Below are 23,646 nucleotides of genomic sequence, written 5' to 3' on the forward strand. Positions count from 1 at the left end.
TAGCATAATGTGAGTTCCTGGAGGAGATGGAAATTCTTCATAGGAACATTTTTTGAGTACTTTGTATGAACTATTTAATGAAATATGTAACTTGAGCTCAAGGAACATTTATTGTGCAGAGCTGAAAAATCTCCTGGAACAAAAATCTATGTATGACTAATTTATTTTTTTTTTATTGTAATAAATCCTGAAGGTAAAGAAAGGCAATGAAATAAATGAGTTAATAGATTTCATTGGGCTTTTCTGATTAACTGTAGTATAAAATAATCATTTTTACTGCTCTCCTTCACATACACTTAAGCAATCAATGTCCTTTGAGAACAGGTGGGTTTTGGTGTTACGTGCTGAAAACTTCCATTCCTAGAACTAATTAAAAAAAAAAAGCAAAACCAAATAGGGGGGTGCAGATGGTCTCTTTCCACCAACCAAATCTTCTGTTCATGTATCACTCTGTAGAGCAGTGATTTTCACAGAGTGACAAACCTGCTGCAGCACACTAGCTATCACTTGAATTACCACATTTAGGCAGCACCTCCTCCAGTCATTATTACAGCCGAAATATGACTATGCTTTTTTTTTTTTTTTTTTTGAGGGATGGCTTTGGTTTGTTTCTGTTAGTGCTTCACCTTCTTTACTAGTATTACCTCATTAATGGGTAGTGTCTTGAAGCAAAGGTACATTTCTTTGTAGCACTGAAGCTTTCTTTGCAAAATGAACACACACGTCTTGTGCTGGTGGCCTGGTAGGGACCGTGCCTTGCTTGTGATGGCCAGCAGTGATGCCTTCAGTTGTAGCTGAAGTTGTACCTGCGTCTCAGTACCACTCTTGCTGCTGTTTAACATGCTTAGGTTATGGAGCAATATTTTCAGAAATAACTACTGTTTTAAAGAAGCTGAGATGGACATAATGTATTGCAGCAGTGTAGAGCTGCTCAGCAGAACAAGGGTCTTTAAAACCAGACACCTTTTTGTTCCTGGGTAGGTTTGCAATACTGTGCTGTACTCAAGTGCTCCAGCGTACTGTCCCACCATGTTCAGAAACAAGCCTATGGCAGACAGCGTATCCAGAAGAGCAGCACTTCCCTGCCTAGCTTGGATACTCAGTCGAGTCCAGCTGTATGCTACTGGTGTCTGTTCATGAAGGCACAAAGTGGGACAAAAGGTAAATGGACAAAAGGAAATTCAGTAAAATGAATTTCAGGAGCCTGACCATTGACAACTTTAGGATCTTTTGAGCTAGGGCATAGCTTTTTGTCTCAAAATTCAAGGTGAATTATAATGAACCAACTGTCTCCAACACTGTTTCTACAGATGGTGCTATTGGTGGTTCCACAGCTTCTCACTCAGCCACTCACACAAACTGTATTTAGGAAGAAGAGCACAGCTTACCACGTGAAGCTGTTAGGAATGCCTGTTCTCACATAAAGATAGAATAACACCTTACAAGTGCAGCTGAGGACAATGTATGGATTCTAAGCCTAGGTGAAAGCATCATTTGCCCTTACAAATTCAGCTAGAATCTCTATGCTTTTACTATCTTGAAGTGCTTTTTATTTGCACTTAGAAGAAAGATGGAGGCTTGGGGAAGTGTGCAAAAGCATTGAATTGTGGTTTAGCTGGGTTCGTGTTTCATCTGAACTCTGTCGAGTTTAGCAGGACAAAGGTCAATGAAACACATGCAAGTCTTATGAAAGGAGTTCCTGTAGCAGTGCATTGTAAAATCCACACAGATAAGTCTTAATCTATTGAATGTCTGAGGAGCAAACACACAGAAGTTATTACATCAGATACTGCATAGATACATAAACCCTTCCACCTCACATTCTGCTTTTGCTTGTTCTATAATTAAGTTGCTTTAGATCTTTCTCATTGCAGGCTCACTAAAGATACCAAGACATGTCTATTCATACCACAAAAAAAGAAAAACGATTTCTTTTCACTTCAGAATCTGTTGCTGAAGGACATCCTGGTAAGTAAAAATGCTGACTGAATCTTTTGTTTTATTAATACTTGCACTGAAGAATGCTATCCGATGGAATTTTGATTATATCTCCCCAGCTGAGAAATGAAAGAACCAATTAATTATTTTTAATAGTCATCAGCATAATGTCTTTGCTTGACAAGAATTTGTCTTATTTGTTTAGTATGCAACATAATCTGGCATCGACAACTTTAAACTTTTGCTTGAGAGAAAAAAAGCACGGAAAAGTTCTCTAAAGGTAGACATGGAGTTACCACAAATACTAGAGTTACAATTTCATTTTTAATTCTGCAATTAAAAAAAATACCATATGCATTTGTTTATTATAGGTGATCGTTCAACTCCAAATCTCTGAAACATTTGGAATACTAACTACTGATTTTCATCAGAGCTGCATTCCAGATACTGCTGTAAACGTACCTCTTTGCCACGTTTCTCTGTGCAACTCAAGTTTACGTATGCTGTAGGCTGTACAAAGCCATTGTATTTTCCAAGAGTGGGACTGGAGGACAGTGCTTTGATTCTAAATACTGTTTGTTACTTTCAGCTATTTTGCACATGACTTTGTTTACACAAGTACATAACAAGAAGCTACATTAACTGATGGACTGGAGAAAGTGGACCTCCAGTGGACGTATTTGTGACTCAAATTTATAGAAAAGGTAGCAACAGTTCCTTTCATGGCAGAACATTCAAATGGAACATTTTAATGTTAAAACTAAAAATAACATTACTTCTTATTTTTTCTATAGAAGGAGGAAAGACAAAAAAACCTACTAGTGAGAAAAATGAGCATGTTATCACTGAAGGTTTGCTGACTTTGTCTTGTTCATCTGTATTCTCATCATGCTTAATAATGAGTCGGGAATGGCAGAGTATGACACCAGTGACATTGGACTGTCTGCACAGCCCCTAGTGGACAGCTCAACAGCTGCAAAACCACTGCAGCAGGTAGCATCACACCTGGAACCATCAGGTTTTTGTTTGCTTTGAAACACTGCATATTGTGCTGTGTTTGTGCAAATAGCTGAAGGCAGTAAAAGTTACCAGTTATTCAGGTTATGCCACTCCTCCTTGAGCATCAAACCTGCTTGTGTGAATGAAATTCACTATCTTCAGGGTGCAGTTTGCTTATGGGTTGTTGACAGACACCAGACTTTAGAACTGGGCATTTGTTTTTATGCTTGATTGCACAAATGACTTCTGTATCTGAAGTTATGACCATGTGATGTTTCTGTCTTTCATCTTTGTGTCTTCAAATTGTGGTCAATTTTTGCCAGTGAAGGTGCATTATAACTTACAGAACTGACCAGGATTCTGTTTCTCTGAGTAAATACACCAGCAAGAAATTGCAGTAAGATAATACTCAAGCTGGAAATGAATGCACCACAAACAGCTGAAGAAAAAACAAACAAACAAACAAAAAACAACAACAAACCCAAAGCCCAAAAAAAACCAAAATGAAAATTTGTCTTTTTTACTTGTTTTACTTTTTTTTCAAGCCTCTAAATTGTTGGATTTACTTTGAAACTGTTTCTGAGGTGCACAGTTAAATCTTTAGTTTCAGCTCTATTGAGGAAAACACTGGAAACAAAACATAAAGGTATGGAAATTGCTGGTTCTAATTGTGAAAATTGTGCCAGTGAAGAAGAGACCTATGCACCTTTCTAAGCAAATATCATGCTGACATTGAGATAACTGTAGCCTGTGTGAATAAAAGGGATGCATATATTTCAAGCATGTGTGCTTTGCTTTTAGAGTTCTTCCAGTTTCTATTTGAGTGAGATAGTATTGATGGCATGATGGCTCATCCATTCAAAGCTACAGGCTAGCATGTTTCACTTTTCCTTGCTTTCAGATTGTGCTGGAAGATATTACTCTATCAGTAATTTTACTCTATCAGAGTATTACTCTATTTTAGGTCTCAGACTAAAATTGAATTTGCACTGAAACTTCATATTAAATTACAGATCTTCTGGAGTACAGAATAACTCTGCTCTTATCTTATAATTTCGTTCTGATGGTTGTTCGCTTGCAGACCAGTTTATCTGTAAAACTAAATAAGCAGTTAGGCTTCTCCATTAACTTTTTCTTTGGGCCTTTGAGTCTGCACATGTACGTTACAGTACTCTGGTGAGTGAGGTTACTGTAGATTAGGAATTACACAGAAAATTCCCTAGACTAGTTAGAAATTATATAGGTACCTGTCTCTTTGATACAGACAGTGTTGAAGACTCAGCTGTGTAGTTCTGTGGCTGTGCAGATTTTACATGCCTTTTTGTAATGGTCGTGGGTGAAGTTTAATTCATATCCTTGAGCTGGTTCTGCAGACATGCAGACTTATGGATTGAGAACAGACAGCACTTGTACCTGAGAGAATGTTTGCAGATGCTTTTCTGAACTCAGATGAGCTGGATAGTTGTGGATGATTTAGGAATGGCCCTCTATCTAATTTTCCTGTTTGTAGAGAGAGTAATGCCTCTTGTTATCCAAAAAACTTGGCACACGAGATCTCAGAGGTCCCCACTGGAGGCACTGAAGAGATAAGCACTACTTAAAGTCCAAACCTCTGACATACCAGATGTGGAACAAAGTAGGTAATTCACATGGAAAATGCAATACAAAGTTTAAAACACAGAAGAGAAGAATGCAAAACCCCTACAGAAAAGTTGTAGCTTACATATTTCTCCCAAAGTTACTACTTGTATCTTCTCTCCATAAATTAACATGTCAGGATGCCTTTGTAAGGCTTTTTCATTGTTCCCTTACCTGGGAAGCTGCTGGCCTGTGCAGGAAAATGTCAGTTACGACTGACTTTGAGGAATGAAAACAGGGTAAGACATACCTCTCATAATGTAAGTTGCTAAAATTTCTCTTGGCAGATGGTCTGTTAACAGATGTCTTTTGCCCACTAGAAATGAAGTTTTATTAAGAAATCATTTTTTTCTTTTTATCACAAAAAGAAAGTTAATGTATGGCTTTTATCTTCTAGATAAATTGTGTGATCAGATAAGTGATGCTGTTCTAGATGCTCATCTCAGTGCTGATCCAGATGCCAAGGTTGCTTGTGGTAAGTATAATACAGATTTAAATGAAAAAAAAGATTAATTAAGTACAAGTAATCCATGTTGATATAACATCCTATAACCCAAAATTCTTGCAATATTTAGCTAGTAGTTAGCACTTCCATAGTTAGTCAAGCAACTAGCTCTAGCACACGGACTCAGAGGAAAAGGGAAGGGAGGAAAATGCTGAAAAAAATGAACAGAAAAAACAGGAAATACATGGCACTCCAGTGCAATTTTAAAATGGTGAAATGAATGAAATACATCAGGAGAAGCCAATGGTATCAGGGAAAGCTGTGGCTGACAGGGCTAATGATAATGAAGAATCTAAGAGAATTAGGGAAATGAGAACTGAGGAAATATACATGTCAAGATGCATTTCTTCATAGAGTAAAAGATGTTAATAAAACTCAAAAGCCAAATAGATATTTATTGTGCCTCTACAGAAGCAGGGTGATGTCCTTGGTCCATTTGACCTAACAGTGCACAGTTCGTTTGAATGTGATGATGATCAAATTGGCTTGCCTTTTCATGGGACTTTCTGTTTGCATTACCCTGCATTTTACATGGACATTATCACTAGAAACATCTCCTCTTCCACATACTAACAACATGTCATCAAATTAAAATGAACTGGGTTGCAAAGGGGGAATGGGCACAGAAGGGGAATGTGTCTAAAGAGCAATTTGAATGTCATTGAGGCCATGGCCTCTGAATGCCACAGAGGTTCACCTGCATCCTGCAAATAGTATTCTAATATGATGCTTTGTCTGAAAAATCTCATGTGAGCATTTATACATAAATGTGAGCAGTGAAGAGATGCAGGGGAGAGAGTTTAGCGTATGTGTGAGGCTTCACAATAGTGAAGTCACCATTTCAATATTGCAGGCAGTTTTCCTTTCAAAACTACTGAAAAGCTGGAGATAGTAACAGAAATGCAGCAAAAATGACAAGAGAGATGTTTCTCACATCTCTCACACAACACATGTGAGAAACGGGATCAGGTTGTCTTAACCAAGAAAGTTTGATCTGTGACATGATTACATGGATGAATTCCTGATTTCTGTAATTTGCTGGGGGAACAAAACACATATGAAAACTTGTAAGTTGCAGCTATATTTCAGTTGCTGGTCTGTGTTTTCTTTCAGTTTAATTAGAATTCAGTCAGAATGGAAAGCAGTCAAAGGTAGGAAGGTTAAGCTTTTTGATGCTGATAGGAAGAAAGCATCATCATGCTCTGAAGTCTTTCATCACCATAAATCTGTGCTTGGCTCTAATGGGCCTGATAGAGTTCCTAGGGATAGCTGGTTGTGACTGCAGCCTTATTCTTTCATGTGTTTAAGTCCCAGGTTCCCAAATTCATGTTCTGCCAGAAAGCCTTGCCCTTTTTGTAATGACCACACAGAAAACACTGTATTTTTTTTAATTGTTTGATATTTTTTTAACAACAACAAAAAAAATTAAAAGTTCAGAGGCCAGGTAGACATTTGAAACAAACAACAAAATAAAATATGAAATTATTCTGCACAAAATTTGTAATTATGTTAAATGGATTCTTTCTCCAGGATCCTGCAGGTTATAAAAGTTTTTGTGGTTGCCAAGGGCAACTGTGTGAATTACTGTAACAAAAATCCATCAAAGATTAGTAATGTGGCTATCAATAAATGATGACTCTTTAGCTTCAGGAAGACCCTGAGCTGAAATTGTTGATGATCAGGAATGCATTTGGAGAAACAGCACTGCATATTTGCTGGCCATTGTGCAGATGAACTGGGTTAGATGAACCCTTTTCCATGCAGGCATTTTATGTTCATATCAGCTGAAGAGTAGTTGCACACAAACATATATCTGTGCTAAGGTTTTACACTGAGTTTCCCCTATGACTAATCCTGTGTTCATAGAACCATCTTCAGGATCTCCCTGTGTAACTGTAAAACAGTAGGAGTAAAACTGAGGTTTGATCGTTTTTTCTGCAGAGTGTGTAGCAAAAACTGGAATGATTTTGCTTTGTGGAGAGATCACATCCCGGGGTATTGTAGATTACCAACAAATTGTAAGAGAAACCCTTAAGAGGATAGGGTATGATGACTCTTCCAAAGGTGAGTGAAATCCTTCACATATTCATTCTTGGATCTTTTGTGCATATGCCCAAATCATGGTTTTATGATCTTCTGGAAAATTAAATGAAATGTTTATTAAGACCTAGGAGAAAACTGCACAGATGTTGATACACATTTTTCTGTGTGCTGAAAGGAGCCTGGTACTGAAGGAGCTATTTTAAGGTGGCATATTTTAAAAAACCTTATTCTTGAAAGTATTATGTACATTTTGCTTTCTAATGCAGAAGAACTAGTGGTTGCACAAATGTCATGAGATAGTTACATCTGCAGGTTTGTATACTGAAAGCTTTAGCACTTTTGGTCCTTGTCCTTGGGATGTATACACCTGTAAGACTTGAAGTTCACACACAAAGGAATTCTGCATGCATTCTTAACATTCTTTTAGCTATTTCCCTTTTCTAGAAAGATGTATACGACCTTCCTCTGATTCTATTGAACCCTAGAGCCCAATACAAGGAAAACTGAAAAACAGTTTCTGCTAACATTTTCTATTCACTTTTCCCAGCTTTAATACCTAAAAGGCTTGAACCCTAGTCATCATAATCAATGTAACTAGCCTTGGTGGGGCAGCTTGTAGGATTACACTTACCCTCTAGGTTTCAAGAGCTCAGGTTTGGATCAATGCCACTAGCTTGCCCACATCTTTAGACTGTTACATAAATGTGCTGATTGCCTGCTTCTATTAACAATACAAAAATACTGTAGGAAGCTTACATGTATAGAGTTTCAAAATTTTTAGCTAGGATAACTAGATAATCCATCCCTAAAAGCTTCTTTAGAAATTTGTGACTTCTTAAGGATGTATGATTTAATTTTGCAAAACTCCCTCCTCCAGGGCTGGATTACAAGACTTGCACAGTTCTAGTGGCCTTAGAACAACAGTGTAAAGAGATCAAGCATGCTGTATCCCATGGCAAGACTGATGATGACATTGGAGCAGGGGATCAGGTAACAGGACTTTATTCCAGGAACTTACTTAAATGTCGTTTACAAGCAAGAATTGCATTATACAAGAGCCTTTCTTTAAAAGCTATTGTGCAAAGAGAAAGAATTAGAAGATAAACACTATGCTCTCTTAATAACCAGGAGTGCAGAAAAGTGCCATCACCTTCACTAATTTCAGAGGAAATGGCTTTTTCTATACATAGTGGATTCACTGGACAGAGTTACAACCAGGCTTTTTATCAGTAGCTGTCAGTTTCTGCTCTTTCAAGTCTTTCAGGTCTTACTTCTTAGGCAACAAATATTTTACTTGTCATGTGTGTGAGGAAGACTGAGCAATCTCTATGAGCTTTATGTCTATTAATCCTTTGCAGTGGATTCTTATGGTTGCTTAAGGCAGAGTCATTCTTGGGAATCAGACCCTTCTGTGGCTCCAGTTTTTGTGCATGCAAATACGTAACTGTAATTTATGTAACATAAATCTCATTTCAGGCTGGTTGTAGTTCAAAGTGTTTTTAATCTGCATGATACTGCTCTCTCTTTCTAGATTTCTGTGATTTTAAAGTACTGTGTGATGAAGACATGCAGAAAAAAGAAGACATCACAGAAATGAGTGGCTTATTTCACTTTTTTTCAATGCTGTTCCTTTTTTTTCAATGCAGGGTTTGATGTTTGGCTATGCCACTGATGAAACTGATGAATGTATGCCCTTAACAGTCCTCCTGGCACACAAACTGACTGCAAAGATCAAGGCTCTGGAACGGAATGGAACATGGCCCTGGGTTAGACCAGATGGGAAAATACAGGTTTGTAACCTAGATGCGTAAACTATAAGAGTGAGAAAGAGTAGGAATAATTTACCCTGTCTGCTACTAAATCAGAATTCATGCTTATCAAAAACAATGCCATTATTTTCAAGTTCTAAGGCAGTAGGAATGTCATTTGTACATTTCTATTCATCACACATGGTTTGTTTAAACTGTTCTATCAGGGTCTTAGTTGGTTTCTTCAAAATTGGGCTTGTATTTTGCTTGCCCTGGAGATTAAGAAGATTAACAAATTACTGACAATCAACTGTTTTGGGATGTTTGCTTATTTGTTTGTTTCTTGGGGTTTTTTTGTTTGTTTGTCCTCTTCTTGTTTGTTTGTCCTCTTCTTGCTTGTTTTGTTTTTTTTTTTTTCTGAATAAGCATCAACATTCCAGAAGCACTGAGTGTGATAGTACTATGGTTTTTCAGTTAAAACAGAGGCTGTTCTTGATTTGAGCTTCATGTATGCTGTATTTGGCCAGTGGTAAGAGCCACTCACTGCTGTGTTGCAGAGCTGAGTAAATGTCACTGAGCCTGCTGTAAGAGTGATGCACTTTGGCAGTCTCAAGGCAAGTTCTCCATCTTCCAGGCTCTGAATTCTTCACGAGAGGAAAAGAAAATCATACATGTGGCATCCCCAAGATAGTAAAGTGCTTTATTCTTAATTTCTGTTACTCAGCGGGGATGAACTTCATGGAGTTATGCTGTTCCTGTTGCAGTGCAACACTGGTTGTGTTCCTGCCTTCTGTCAGCAGTGAATGTGTGACTAGATGGCTTTCTTCATGATGAATAAATCCAAGTATTTTAGAAGAGTGGTGAAGTAGAGAGACATTTTTAGTCTGTATGGCAAACTATACTAAGAATGGAACCATGCCAGTGTATATTTTTAGGTACATAAAAGCTGTGCAATAGGTAGGAAAAGATCTAACCTATCATGCCATGATCTACAGTTACTCTTTTTAGCAGTGTCCTCCAAAAGTTTTTTTGGCTTTAGGTGAATCACGATTTGAAGTTTTGTCAACAGGCCAAACTGAATGATTTTATCATTTGCTGGTAAAATCTCAGTCTTCTTTAACTTTCTTGTTGTTACTTTGTTTCTCTGTGGAAATATATGTGATAATCTTTACCTACTCTTTTGGTAGTGCTACTTCACTACTTTCTGTATTTTACTTTTTTTCTTACAGTGATTTCAAGCATTCACAATCAACCATCATTTTTCATCTCATTGCTGTTTATTTTTTGGTGCAGAAAATAATTTCAAGGTTAATTTTGGGGTTTCAGACTGTTGCTCTTGTCATTGAGTCCACAGTCTTTTTTTTTTTCTCTAGGTCACTATGGAATACAAGGAGAATAATGGTGCAATGGTACCCATCCGAGTGCACACACTTGTGATGTCAGTACATCATGCCCCAGACGTATCAGTACAACACATACGGAAGGAGTTAATGGAGCAAGTTATTAAAGAAGTTATTCCAGAGGAGTATCTTGATAAGGACACAATTTATCATCTCATTCCTAGTGAAAAATTTGTGGAAGGTGGTCCTAAGGTATGGCACTTAGTAGGTGCAAAGACTTCGATTCTATTCTGCTGTGTGCTTCTAAATACTCTCTTGCACAAAAGTGTAATGAACTGATGTACCTTTAAACAAGGAAAGTCTGTATTTTTTAAAGGAATCATCAGTAATTTGTACTGTCAACTGTAAAGATTCTTCGAAGTTTGTGTTGCTTCCAGAAAGCATTTTAAATTACCAAGAGCCATCCCTTAAGTTATGTGCTAAAATGCTTGACATGGAAGTATCTCTCTGCCTATATCAAAATAATCTGGAAAGGTGAGTAAATTTCAAGGGAGATCTTAATACTCTCAGTACTCTTTAGAGACTCAATATTCATTAGAATTTGACGTGTTCTGATTTCCAGACGTTGGTACTAGGTAAGCATATCATTGCCATGAAACTGTAAAAAGTTTTGTTTCAAAAGTTGCCTAGTTTTCTGTAAAGCATTCAATAAAGGATTAAAACTGCAAGGTGTGTTTATAATTACACTGGGATGATGTAGCAATAGCACTTTCACTGAGAAGTAAATGTCAGTTTTAACTCCCATATTACTTGTTCGGGGATTTAAAATTAGCAGATTAGTGGCATTTATCTTCTTTCAAGATGCAGCTTGGAACCTGGAGTTCATTTATCAACTTGCAGTCATTAGCTGTGCTAATCTGAGAGAAAGACAGTAATTCTGTTCTCTCATAAGTTTGTAGGAGGCAGGAAAAAGTCCATGCAAGAGGGTGGTACTCCATTACTAGGGGCAAAGGCAGGCAAGGAGAGAAGAGTACTACCAAGTGGTCCCTGTACTAGTACTGAACCATGAAGGTGAACTCAGCCAGAATTTCTCAATACTCTTGTTTTGACAGCACCAAGCTGCAGCTCTATGAAGCCTCAGCTTCCCCTTAAGTATCAAAGTGAAGCTTGCTAGCTTTTTAGAACATGCATGATCTGGTTTTCAGTAGGGATTTTCGTAGAATCATAGAATGGCATTGGTTGGAAAGAACCTTACAGATCATCTAGTTCCAACCTCCCTGCCATTGGTAGGGACACCTTCCACTAGGGCCTGTTGCTCAAAGCCCCAACCAACCTGGACTTGAACACTTCCAGGGATGCATCATGCACAACTTCCCTGGGCAAGTTGTGCCAGTCTCTCATCACCCTCACACTAAAAAATTTCTTCCAAATGTCTAACCCGAATCTATCGTCTTCCAGAGGATAGAGAGTCTCTTTTGACTCTCTAACTTCTCAGCTTCCATCAAGTGCTACTGGGTGAAGTAACTGGACAGTAATCCAGTGATAGTACTTTGACTGATGACTGGAAGGGAGCACACTTTTTTGTGATGTTAACAGTTGTGCCACATTCTTTGAAGTCTTCAAAAGTGACTGCAACAGAAATGGTTTGGTACATCTCTGAAAAATACTCCAGTTGTGTAGACATCACTCATTAAACAGCTGCATGTAAAAGCAAACATTGTGAACAATGACTCATGTCTATGGCAATTACCAGACAAAGCCCTATCCAATAATCTAGTATGGGACAGGGTTAACTGTGGTGTCTTATTAATGTATTCACTTGTTTGTGTTGCAGAGTGATGCTGGACTGACTGGCAGGAAGATCATTGTTGATACCTATGGAGGCTGGGGAGCCCATGGTGGAGGTGCATTCTCTGGAAAAGATCCCTCCAAAGTTGATCGTTCTGCAGCTTATGCAGCTCGCTGGGTTGCAAAATCTCTAGTGAAAGCTGGTCTCTGTAAAAGAGTGTTAATCCAGGTAAGAGCAACTGTGAAAGCCATATACCATAACAGAAGTTCCATCTCACATGTAGTCACCTCCTAGAATATATGCTACTACCACAGCCCTGCTCTGGTTTCAGAAAAACATTTCTCATACTAGAACGGGGCTTCTGAAAGTTCATCCTGGGGCTGCATTATAAAAGAGCCCTATGAGGAAAGCCAAAGACACAGGCCAGGATGCTCCTGAAACAAGGAGTGTGTTCTCAGTCATACTCTTTCCCCAGCTCTCTTGCCATCCCTGTTCTAGGTAGCTCTTTGAATCATCCTTCCTTTTACTTCCAGCAGCTTGAGTGATTCTCTGCACACGCGTGCATGCCCAGCACTCCAACCTGGGCTGCACAGCACCTTACAGAATTATGTTAGCAGTATCTAGACATGGTTGTGGAAGCTGCTGTACTGTATAGTTGTATTAGTTGTAACTTAAGTAATTGTAAATTACTTTAAAGTTACTATGAGTTCTACTGTGTGTTCCTAGTGTACTGATATGGTGAGAGGTGTGACCAAAAAGGAAATTTAATTGTTTTTAAGAGTTTAAAACAAGATCAACTTTCATCAGGCTTATATGCTCAGAAAAAATGCAGTTCCTTCCATGTGCATTAATTTTTTGAGCAACTAAGTCTAAGAATGTGAAAGAGGTGGTTTTTTTGATCTCTAGTCAGTTTCACCATTAAACATGAATCCAACATGAATGCTAAACAATTGAGGGTTGCCTAGGAAGTCTGCAATACTTACACATACTTACTTTTGAGTTACTATGTAGTAATTAACCAAGTGCAGCACATTACTACAGTAAAAAGTAGCAGTGATCTGGTGGCTGTTTTGCTGAAGGGGTGTGTTTAAAACCTTTTACTTTTTCCATAGAAGAGAGAAGAGGCCCACTGCATGTAGTTATGATCAATGATATAGTATACAGATATCCCAACTAGAAACAAGGCCCCTTGCTTTAGATGTTGTGCATATGTTTGATACCAGATTAAACGTTAAATTTTTTCAAGGTAAGGGAAGAGCTGGAATAAGCTAAGCACAAATAGTGATGGTTAGTAAGTTGCTGATAATTCACTTTTTTTCTGAAACAAAATCCTGATGTCTTGGGAAGTACATCTTGAGTGGTACTTTTGAACACACACACATCACTGTGTTAATTCTTGAGTTAGGTGGGAATGTTAGTAAATTCCAGAGACCTTCCTTAAACCCCTGAGCTTCATTCTAGGCACAACAAGATTGATTTTGTTAACAGCAAACTATGGAGATGTCAGATCATAGAATATTATAGGCTGGAAAGGACCTCTAGAGACCATCTAGTCCAGCCCTCCCACTAAAGCAGGATTACCTGGAGAACCTTACACAGGACTGCATCCAGGCAGGTTTTGAATATCTCCAGAGAAGGGGACACTTCAACTGCCCTGGGCAGCCTGTGCCAGTGCCTTGTCACCCTCACCATAAAGAAGTTTCTCCTTATGTTGAGGTGAAACTTCCTATGTTCTACCTTAAAACCATTACTCCTTGCCCTATTACTGGCCACCATTGAAGAGAGATTGGTCTCATCCTCTTGACACCCACCCCTCAGATGTTTATAGACATTAATAAGATCCCCTCTTACCCTTCTTTTCTCAAGGCTAAACAGCCCCAGTTCTTCCAGTCTTTCTTCACAGGAGAGATGGTCAAGTCCCTTTATTATCCTCATAACTCTCCATTGTACTCTTTCCAGTCTCTCTTGAACTGGGGAGGCCAAAACTGTATAGAATATTCAAGGTGTGGTCTCCCCAGGGCAGAGTAGAGGGGCAGGAGAACCTCCCTACATTTGCTGGACACATTTTTCCTGATGCCCTCCAGGATACCATTGGCCCTCTTGGCCACAAGAGAACATTTTTAACACATAGAAATTTGCTGTCCACTAGAACTCCAAGGTCTTTCTCCATGGAGCTGATTTCCAGCAGGATGTCCCCTTTATAGGTGGTTGGTATTATTCCTAATCAGATGTAGGACTCTACACTTGTCCTTATTGAACACAGGTATTGCTACAGATTGTAGCAATGATGGTAAAATGGAAGGAGGGAGGCATATGGGAAAGCAGAAAAGTAAATGTCCCATGAAATCATGTAAGGCTAAAGATTAACAAAAGGAAAACTGTATCAAATGGAAATGAAAAAGTGTTTTCAGCCCGTTAGTGTCTGTGTACCACAGTAAGATCTTGCCGGCTTCCATTGAGGCTGACATGTGAACTGGCTCTGCTGTGGATATTGTTTCCATTTACCACCTTTTCATAATGAAAGGGTAAAATGGATAATGGAGGGAACTGCTCACTAATTAGTGATATATTATCACAAATACCACGTAGGCTTTATCTAGCATGATATTGTCACGTGTGAATTGTCAGCTTATTGATTAATGGAAATACAGTTTGCATAACCTCAAAATGAGCTAAGTGGAAGTCATGATGAGGGCAGTTTCTAACACAAATCAGTTCCTAGTTGCTAAGAAGTATATAAGAGCTGAGCCATTGGACTTGAAACCTGCAGAAAGCAAACACGAGGAAGATCAGTGAAAGCCACAGAATGGTTTGCATTGATTAGTGACATGCAAGCAAAACATTTTCATCAAAATATACCATGATGGAAGAAAATTAAATGTACACTAGCGTATACTGCAACAGGACTTACTTTGGAAAGGGACTGAATGATAAAAGCAAATGTATTTCAGGAGCAGTTGTCAGTGTTGTGCTGTGGTAAAAGAAGGTAATGTGAATCTTGGATGTCTGAAAAGAGCTATAGAGCTCCTCTGTCCTCCTTTAGATGAAGTGAAATTACAGGGAATATCTCCCAGGTTCCATTGTCTACTTCTAATAGATGTGTTTTAAAAAGTACATGGAAATATTGGATGAAGTTCCACATAAAGCTTTTTCTTACCTTGTTCTAGATGAAGTTTTACCTTCCTCAGCCAAAACAAACAAACAAACCAGAAATATTGTTATAATTCAGAGTCTTTGGTCTCAAAAGCATGATATCTTTGTGTCTAACTGAAACTGAAGGATGCAGAAAGGCAGCATCTGAGGATTAGAAAGAACCTCTTTTGCTTTTAAGGAATGTCACTTAGGTCTGATATTTGACCAGGCTGAGCATTCTCTGAATAAAAGAGATAATTCTCTAACACAGATGAAAAATCATAAAAAACTCTTATCTCCTAGCTTTCTTTATGAAGAAAATGTGTGCAAGAAATCTTCCCCTGATATGTATGATAAGCTTTTCCTTTCTGTGAGGCAAAAAGTAGGAAGGACTGTTATAAATGTGTTTATGTGTATGTTCTACAGCTATCATATGCTATCGGTCTGAGTCCTCCTCTGGCTATCTCAGTGTTCCATTATGGAACATCAGACAGATCTGAAGAAGAATTGCTTGAAATTGTGCAGAAAAACTTTGATCTACGCTTGGGAGCAATCATAAGGTTTGTATGCTAGTCATATTTAATGAATAATATTTTTAATGCTCTCTTTAGCAGTTTGATGTTAAATTTTCAGGCTTATAAACTCATGAAAGGCATCTTCATCCTAAATATGCAATTGCTGAAATTTTTGCTCTTCTGTCACCTGTCACCTATCATCCAGTGCAACATGCAAGGACCAATTAGTAAATCTGGTCACAAAATGTACTGAATAAATAAGTCTGGTCTAAATTATACCATGTTATAACTCCAAATAATCCCAGAGGTGTGATACGTTACAGTTCATTACCCAGGTGGTAGTGTGCTTGTTAAAGTAGAATTAAAATTTAGCATTAGGGGTAGCTAGGTTCTCTAGTGGGCTCCCACAGTGTGTAAGGCTCCTAATCCCTGCCTCATCTGGAAGGCACCAGAAATACTGTCTTTTTCTGAAAGAAGTACATGGGTAAGTATGGTCACCCTGCCTTTGATCTTTGGAAGCAACAACTTGTGAGACAGCTGCCACAAGAGAGCATGTTCTAGTGCCCTCCCTTCACAACTAATCCTGCGGAACTCAGTGGGAATTTATGTGCTCTGGTTTTCCCCTACTCATGCACTGCCTGCCCTGTGCCTCACTTAGCTGAGTGCCACACTAGCACAGCTGGCAGTATGGTGCTTGCTGTTGCTGTTTGGGGGATATTGGCCATTAGCTGGGGAGAGAAAAGAACACCCTTGAGTGACTAGCTTCTTCATGAGGTCTAAGTGTAACTTACCTTCTGCATCAGAAAAACTGAACACTGAGAGCCTATTTCTAGTTGTCATGCAGTCTTGTGCAGTCTATATGAAGTCAGAAAAAATTAAAAAGAAATACAGGTCTCTTAGATCATAGCATCATTGAGTTATAGAATCACAGAATGGTTTTGATTGGAAGGGACCTTAAAGATCACCTAGTTCCAACTTCCCTGCCATGGGCAGAGACACCTTCAAGTAGGTCAGGTTGCTCAAAGCCCCATCCAGACTGGCCTTGAACACTTTGAGGGATGAGGCAACCAGTCCCAGTGTTTTACCACCTTCACCCTAAAGAATTTCTTCCTCATGTCTAACCTAAATCTATCCTCTTCCAGATTATAACCATTACCCTTTTTCCTATGACTACACACCCTGGTAGAAGTCCCTCCCCAGCATTCCTGTAGCCCCCTTCAGGTACTAGAAAGCAGCTATATGGTCTCCTTGGAGTCTTCTTTTCTCCAGGCTGAACAACCCCAACTCTGTCAGCCTGAACGCATAGGAGAGGTGCTCCAGATCTCTGATCACCTTTGTGGCTCTCCTCTGAGCTCCCTCCAGAACTCCATGTCCTTCCTGTGTTGGGGGCTCCAGAACTACACACAGGGAAGGGTTAATGAGAGCAGAGTAGAGTGAGACTATTGCCTCCCTTGACCTGCTGGCCACTCTTCTTTCGATGCAGCCCACAATGTGGCTGGCTTTCTGGGCTGCAAGTGCACATTGCCTGCACATCTTGAGCTTCTCATAAACCAACACCCCCAAGTGTTTTTTCCTGGGGATGTTTGCGATGCAGTACCCACCTGTGCTTGTGCCACCCAACCTGTGCTTGTGCTTGTGCTTGTGCTTGTCCTGATCCAGGTGCATTTGGCCTTGTTGAACTTCATGAGGTTGGTATGGGCCCACCACTCAAACCTGTCAAGGTCCTTCTGGATGCCCTCCTTTCTTTCCAGTGTGTCAACTACACCACACAGCTTGGTGTCATCAGCAACCTTGCCAAGAGTGCAGTCTTTCAGTTCCACTGCCCATTTTTCCAACCAAGATGTTAGACAGCAGTGGTCCCACTACCAGATCCTGAGGAATACCACTTGTCACAGTTCTCCCTTTAGACATAAGCCATTTATTTCTACTCTGTGAGTGCAACCATCCAGACAATTCCTTATCCACAGAGTGTTCTACTCATCCTTCTGATATATATCTTTCTGATTTTGAGACCAGGATAGCATGTGGGACAGTGTTGAACACTTCAATCAAATCCAGGTGGATTATGTCAATTGCTGACCCTTTGTCTGCCAATGCTGTGACCCCATAGTAAAAGGCAACCAAATCTGTCAGGCAGAGTTTGCCCTTGGAGAAGCCATTTTCATTGCCATCAGCTATCTCCACATTTTCCATGTGTCTTAGCAGAGCTTTCACAAGGATCTGCTCCATGATTTTACCAGGCACTGATAAAGAGTGAGACTGATTGGCCTGATGTTCCCTGGGTCTTACTTTTTTCCATTTTTAAAAACAGGAGCTATGTTTTCCCTTTTCCAGGTAGTGGGAACCTCACCAGACTGCCATTACTTTTCAAATACGATGTAAAGTGGCTTTGCAGTTTCTTCCACCAGTGCCCTCAGGAGCAGCAGATGTATCTCATCAGGTCCTAGAGAACTGTGCACTTTCAGGTTCTTTAGGTGGTTTTGAACCTGCTCTTCTTGCACAGCTTTACATGTTCCTACAGGTGGTCTCTGAAGATTTGATAAGCCAATGAAATATTGTAAGGAATGAAAAAAAAAAAAAAGATACAAATATCCTGCCATGAGATAAGTTGCCTTGAAGTGAAAATTCAGTTGCAATTAGAAGCATCACTGAGACTACTATGCAGTCAGAGAGGACAAGAAAACCCAAGACTACTTAGATTGCCTCCTGCATCCAACCCAGCTCTACTCCTTTTTGGAATATTTCTGGACCTGAAAAGGCAGGCCTTTTACGCAACCATAATCCTTTCACTTAAGGAAGCATGGCAATTACACTTTTCTTTGACAGAAGAAATGGCTGAAGAGAGAAGTAGATCAGAACCTGTCATAATCAGCAATTACCCACCTACATTCCAGGAAGCTGTAATTAGACCCTAGCATTTTTCCTTCTTTTTCTCCCTTTCCTCACTAACTCATATGATTCTTTATATGAACTTCCAGGAGTAAGAGTTCTCTGTTTGTAATACAGCCTCCCCAGACCTAAGAGTACAGGCTTGTCTTCTCAGTATTTAGAATCTCTTGGCTGATTTTCACCAAACCTGGTATTCTGGATTTCTTAAAAGTTTCCTGAAATACATAACTAATGGAGAGAAACAGTATCTCTTTCCTCACTTAAAGGGAGCAGCCACACTTTCAGTTGACCTATTATTAAGCTCTGTAAAACTGAACCTGTAAAACAGGAGCTCAAAACTGAGAGAGATCCCAGCAAGAGCTTGATGCACATAGGAACTACTTCATTACTTTGAGCAATGTGGGGTTTAAAACCTCGGTTCTAAAATGCCAAACCATACTTGTTAGCTTTCTCTTTGAGGAAAATGCTTTTAATTATTCTGTTCTCTTTCAACCTTACTGGAAAGACTGACACCCCACATGGGAGAGCCACTCTCTAGGATGACTTAGATAGACTAGATAAGTGGGCTGACAGGAACTTTATGAAGTTCAATTTAGAGAAGTGCAAGGTCTTGCACCTGAGAACACATAACCCAGGAGTGCAGTTCAGACTGGGATACACTTGGCTAGAGAGCAGCCTTGTGGAAAGTGACCTGTGGATCTTGGTGGACAACAGGCTCAACATGAGGCTCATGTGGATCTTGGTGGACAACAGGCTTAACATGAGGCTCATGTGGATCTTGGTGGACAACAGGCTCAACAGGTGAACAGTGTGCTGCAGCAGCACAAAGCCAACAGGATGCTGGGCTGCGTCAACAAGGGCATCACCAGCAGAAGCGAAGAAGCCATCATCCCACTTTACTTGATACTTGTCAGACCACACCTGGAGTATTGTGTTCAGTTTTGGTCCCTGGTGTTCAAAAAGGATGCAGACAGGCTGGAGAGGGTCCAGAGAACAGCCATGAGAATGATCAGAGGACTGGAGCACCTGTCATATGAGAAGAGAAGAGGCTGAGAAAACTGAGTCTGTTCAGCCTTGAGAAGAGAAGGCTTAGAGGAAACCTTATTACGAAGTTCCTGTACTTAGAGGGCAGCTACAAAGAAGATGGAGACTCCATAATTACAGGGAGTCACATGGACAAGACAAGGGGAAATGGGCACAAGTTGCTCATGGGGAGATACTGCTTGAACACAAGAGGAAAATTTTTCGCTGTGAGGTCAGACATTTCAATGGTCTCCCAGGGAAAGTGGTGGATTCCCTCACTTTGGAATGTTGTAGGTCTCAGCTCAACAGGGTGCTGAGACATATCCTATAAACAATAATATTAGAAGGGCTGGACCAGATGATCATTGAGGTCCCTTCCAACCTGATATTCCATGATTCTATGATTCAAATCCATAGCTATTATTATAATTCATAGTCTCTATTTCAGAGGAATCTTGAGCATATTGGTCTACAAGTGAAGAAATGTAAACATCTTAGAGAACTGGAAGTCTCTTTTTTTCCTTAAAAAAGGAAAGACATTTTTTGACAATCTGTATGAAATTTCTTGGTGTAGCCAGTCTTTGTGCTCCTTTTCAAAATGTTTCCTGAACATTTATGCTGAGAGTAGAGCTAACATACATTTTTAATAGTCTGAGATCATGCAAGGTTTATGGCAACTTTTGTTGCTAGGTAAGGTTTTCCAAATTATTCCAGTCCACAAATATAATCAAAACTCTTCTTTTCCTTTTGAAGAAAGCTGAATGTTTCTAGTGACTTTAAAACTGAAACTGTGAGCTCATTGTCTTTACTGCTGTAAATCTGTGTAATTGAGCAAGGAAATGTCTATGTTTTATTGTCTTTCTTCTGAGGATAATACTCATCCCTCTGATGTGTCTAAATTGTAGTACTTGTTGGAGTAGAGTGAAGTGTAACATTTGCTTTATTTTTCTTTTAAGGGAGCTAGATTTGAAGAGGCCAATCTATGAAAAAACAGCATGTTATGGGCACTTTGGAAGAGAAGAATTTACGTGGGAAATACCCAAAAAGCTTCTCTATTAAGTTTTTGAGAATGTTTAATGTAATTGACAGGTAGTTTAATAATCAGGTAAAATTCAAGCTGTTCAAGAAAAGATGGTATCTACTCTTTTTTAATCACATTCTACATCTAATAGATTTACTGGAAATAATTGGTATAACAGCTAATCTCATTGTGGCCTTATACTTTAAATGCAAGCTGCTCTATCTCTCATGCTCTTCAGCTTTATCTTTGGTAATGTGTGAACCATCCAGGCCTTTGGCTGCAATCAGATAGATATTATTTGCACAGATGGTTGTGGAAGTTGAAGTAATTCCTCTTCTACCAGGGCAGCACAGTAATGGTTACCCAGTTAACTTCATATAGATGTGGATGAAGCTGGTGAGGTGACTTCCAGTAGCTCCCTTGTGAGAGGTAAGCAGTAGAAGTAGAAATTCTCCAAAGTCTTCGGGCTAAGACTTCCATTACTACACTTAATGGCACTTCTAGTTCAAACAAATTAGTAAAAATACCTATTTTGAAATTTTGTGGATTGCAACCCTAAATATACTTAGCTGTGAGGTAGTGTTACCTGTTTGATTTTCACATTACAGCTCTGTATGTGTATCTGTGAAAAACAATTAACTCAATTTTTGTAATTCTTTTACTCATTTATAATTACTCTTTCTCAAACTGAAATTGTCCATGTCTGAGTGTGGTTGAGCAGTGGAACAGTATCCCCAGGGAAGTAGTTAAGGCACCAAGCCTGCTTGAGTTCAAGAACTGTTTGGATGATGGTCTCAGGCACATGGTGTGATTGTTGGGGTGCCCGACACAGGGACAGGAGTTGGACGCAATGATCCTGATGGGTCCCTTCCAACTTGACAGATTCTGTGATTCTACGAGTGAACTGAATTTGGCTGTACAAAGTTTCAGTTAAGTTTCATTTGGCCACTTCTCACATGGAAAAAAATTGTTTGTGAAAAGTACTCAAAGGACATTACCTTCCTTTCAGTTCTCTCGCTGAAAGCACAAACTGGAGGGAGAGGGAATTCAAAATCATGTAGTTTGTCTTCGAGGACTAAAGGATGAAAATGCTTGTATATAGAAATTCACAATTCAGGCAAGCAAATTTATCATCAAATTGTAAACTAAGGCAGAATATTCAATTGCTGTAATTGCTCTTAATAACAAGGAATTTCAATAAACAGTTCAGCAATATGGCTACGCTGCCCTATTAAGGGAAAAACACAAGTGACAAGTCTGATCAAATGCAAGTAGTTGAATACAAAAATAACTTCTGGAGAGATATTTCAGTGAATAGACATATAGCCTCAATTTTACAGCTCATAAATGTCTTGATGCCAACGGGTGTCAATTTTACTGTCACTATAGTTCAGCCTTCAAAAACTGAATAGTGCTTTGGTGACAAGCTGTGATATTTTGTTTGTTACAGAAGACCATTTTGATAAAGAAGAAGTCTTTTTAAATTTAATGAGGAAACAGTTTATTTAATGGGGGTGTCCCTTAATCACTGTGCAAAAAAAAATCAAAGCAGAGCTTAAACTTTTATGTTAATAAACTGGAGCCTGAAGGAGGCAAATTGGAGGCTGGTGTATTTCAGACAGTAAGAACTCATTCACACAACACTTCTTTCACTTTGTCCTCTGGCTTCCTATAAATAGACTTGAGATCAAAATTACGTAATTTTTTTTCAAAGAATCGGATATTCTCTTCCTCCACAGCACAAGCCCTTCTTTCCCTTTCTTGATGACTTGTGTTTCAAAGTAGCCAGAAGCACCAGCTGAAGTGAAATTTGGATTATTTGTATTCAAATCTTTTCTCAACAGTTCAATTAAAGCTCTCTTTTGTAAGTTGTAAAACTGCAAGGTTTTAAATTCAACCAGTTTTTGCTGGAAATTTTCTTTGCTAATTTTTATACATTAAAAATGGGCACATTGATAGAGAATCAAGATTCTGGTGGTAAGATGGTAAATTTAAGGGCACTTCAGGCAGGCAGAAGCCTGGACTTCTTTGAAAGAAATAAACAGCAAATAAACAGCCCTGCTGCCTTGTCATCTTCAGCCTTTGGGACATTTCTTCTGTGCTAAGGTATTATGAGGCTTCGCAGTGAGACAGCCAGAGAACTAATTATGTTAAAGCTGATAAGCAAAAAACCCCAAAACCTGCAACAACAAACAAAACAAACCCAAGAGGCCTTTTTAGCCAAGGTCACTACATCTGTTACTGAAGATATGGCAGAAACCTCCTTCACTTAAGCTGAGGTATGAGTTTTAGTTGCTTCATATGCCACCTATGATATCTCATAAAAAATCCTGTTCCTTGACTAGTGAAGTTGTATGAATGAGTCTTAGATAAGAAAGATGGAGGCAGATGATAGCACAAGGGACAAAGCAGAAGAACATGGTGTAGCAAGAATAACAACAGTGTTTGTTTATCCAAAGTACTTTCAGCCTTTGCTTGAGAAACATGAAGGGAAAAGTCAGAAAACGAAACGGGACTGAAGGTAGGATGCTTGGTTGTGAATACAGTCTGCTCTTCTCAAAGTGGTGGTGGTGATATGATTAATGATAGGAAATGACGCTTTTTATAGTGATAGTTGAAAATAGCAGTTGGTCTCTGTGAAAGATACAAGTTCTCCCTGTGGTCGAACTTTGATAATATAAACAATTTTGGGTGGGTTTTTTGTTTTGTTTTTGATGGAAGATACAAAACCATGGGATCTCTGTAAAAATCTGCCAGCCTTTAAGACCACAATTCTTGACGATAAAGACATTTCAGAACAGTGGGGGAAGCACAAGGTGCTATGCCCTGTAATTTCCACAGTAGCATCAGGAACAGAATTTTTAGTTTATGGTAGTTTATGAGAAAAACTACTTTAAAATGTTTAACTACTCACCTGTGCTGGAGAAAGCAAGCATGGGCACCTGAAATCTTATGATATTTGGGGATATCTGGCATCCTCTCAAAGGGATGGCTGCTGGTAGGGAACAGACAGCAATAGCTAGGGGATGTGACCTTTTGAAGGAGAGTTCTTGGCTAGCAATATTT

At 39.2% G+C, this 23,646-nt stretch overlaps 1 protein-coding gene across 4 annotated transcripts; it reads left to right on the forward strand.

Moving 5' to 3' along the window:
- Positions 1–1,773: 1,773 nt before the first annotated feature.
- LOC139790122 (S-adenosylmethionine synthase-like) lies at positions 1,774–22,637 on the forward strand. Of its 4 annotated transcripts, XM_071731486.1 has the most exons (10): positions 1,908–1,968; positions 2,733–2,931; positions 4,973–5,050; positions 7,022–7,144; positions 8,001–8,113; positions 8,770–8,913; positions 10,245–10,463; positions 12,046–12,228; positions 15,559–15,692; positions 20,516–22,637. In XM_071731486.1, exons 4-10 carry the CDS (start codon positions 7,042–7,044, stop codon positions 20,616–20,618), a joined length of 999 nt encoding a protein of 332 aa, XP_071587587.1. In that variant the 5' UTR covers positions 1,908–1,968; positions 2,733–2,931; positions 4,973–5,050; positions 7,022–7,041; the 3' UTR covers positions 20,619–22,637. The 4 variants fall into 4 exon arrangements, with proteins under 4 accessions (XP_071587589.1, XP_071587586.1, XP_071587587.1 ...); XM_071731485.1 differs by lacking the exon at positions 2,733–2,931 and having other exon boundaries at positions 1,776–1,968; XM_071731487.1 differs by lacking the exons at positions 1,908–1,968; positions 2,733–2,931 and adding an exon at positions 4,329–4,814.
- Positions 22,638–23,646: the final 1,009 nt, after the last annotated feature.

Source organism: Heliangelus exortis, chromosome Z, assembly GCF_036169615.1.
Source record: "Heliangelus exortis chromosome Z, bHelExo1.hap1, whole genome shotgun sequence".
NCBI lineage: Eukaryota > Metazoa > Chordata > Aves > Apodiformes > Trochilidae > Heliangelus > Heliangelus exortis.

Coding starts and splice junctions, on each gene's coding strand:
- LOC139790122 (XM_071731485.1), top strand. CDS start 1,896: ATGTCTATTCATACCACAAAAAAAGAAAAACGATTTCTTTTCACTTCA. Junction 8,914..10,244: donor GACCAGATGGGAAAATACAG/GTTTGTAACCTA, acceptor TTTTTTCTCTAG/GTCACTATGGAATACAAGGA. Junction 10,464..12,045: donor TTGTGGAAGGTGGTCCTAAG/GTATGGCACTTA, acceptor TTTGTGTTGCAG/AGTGATGCTGGACTGACTGG.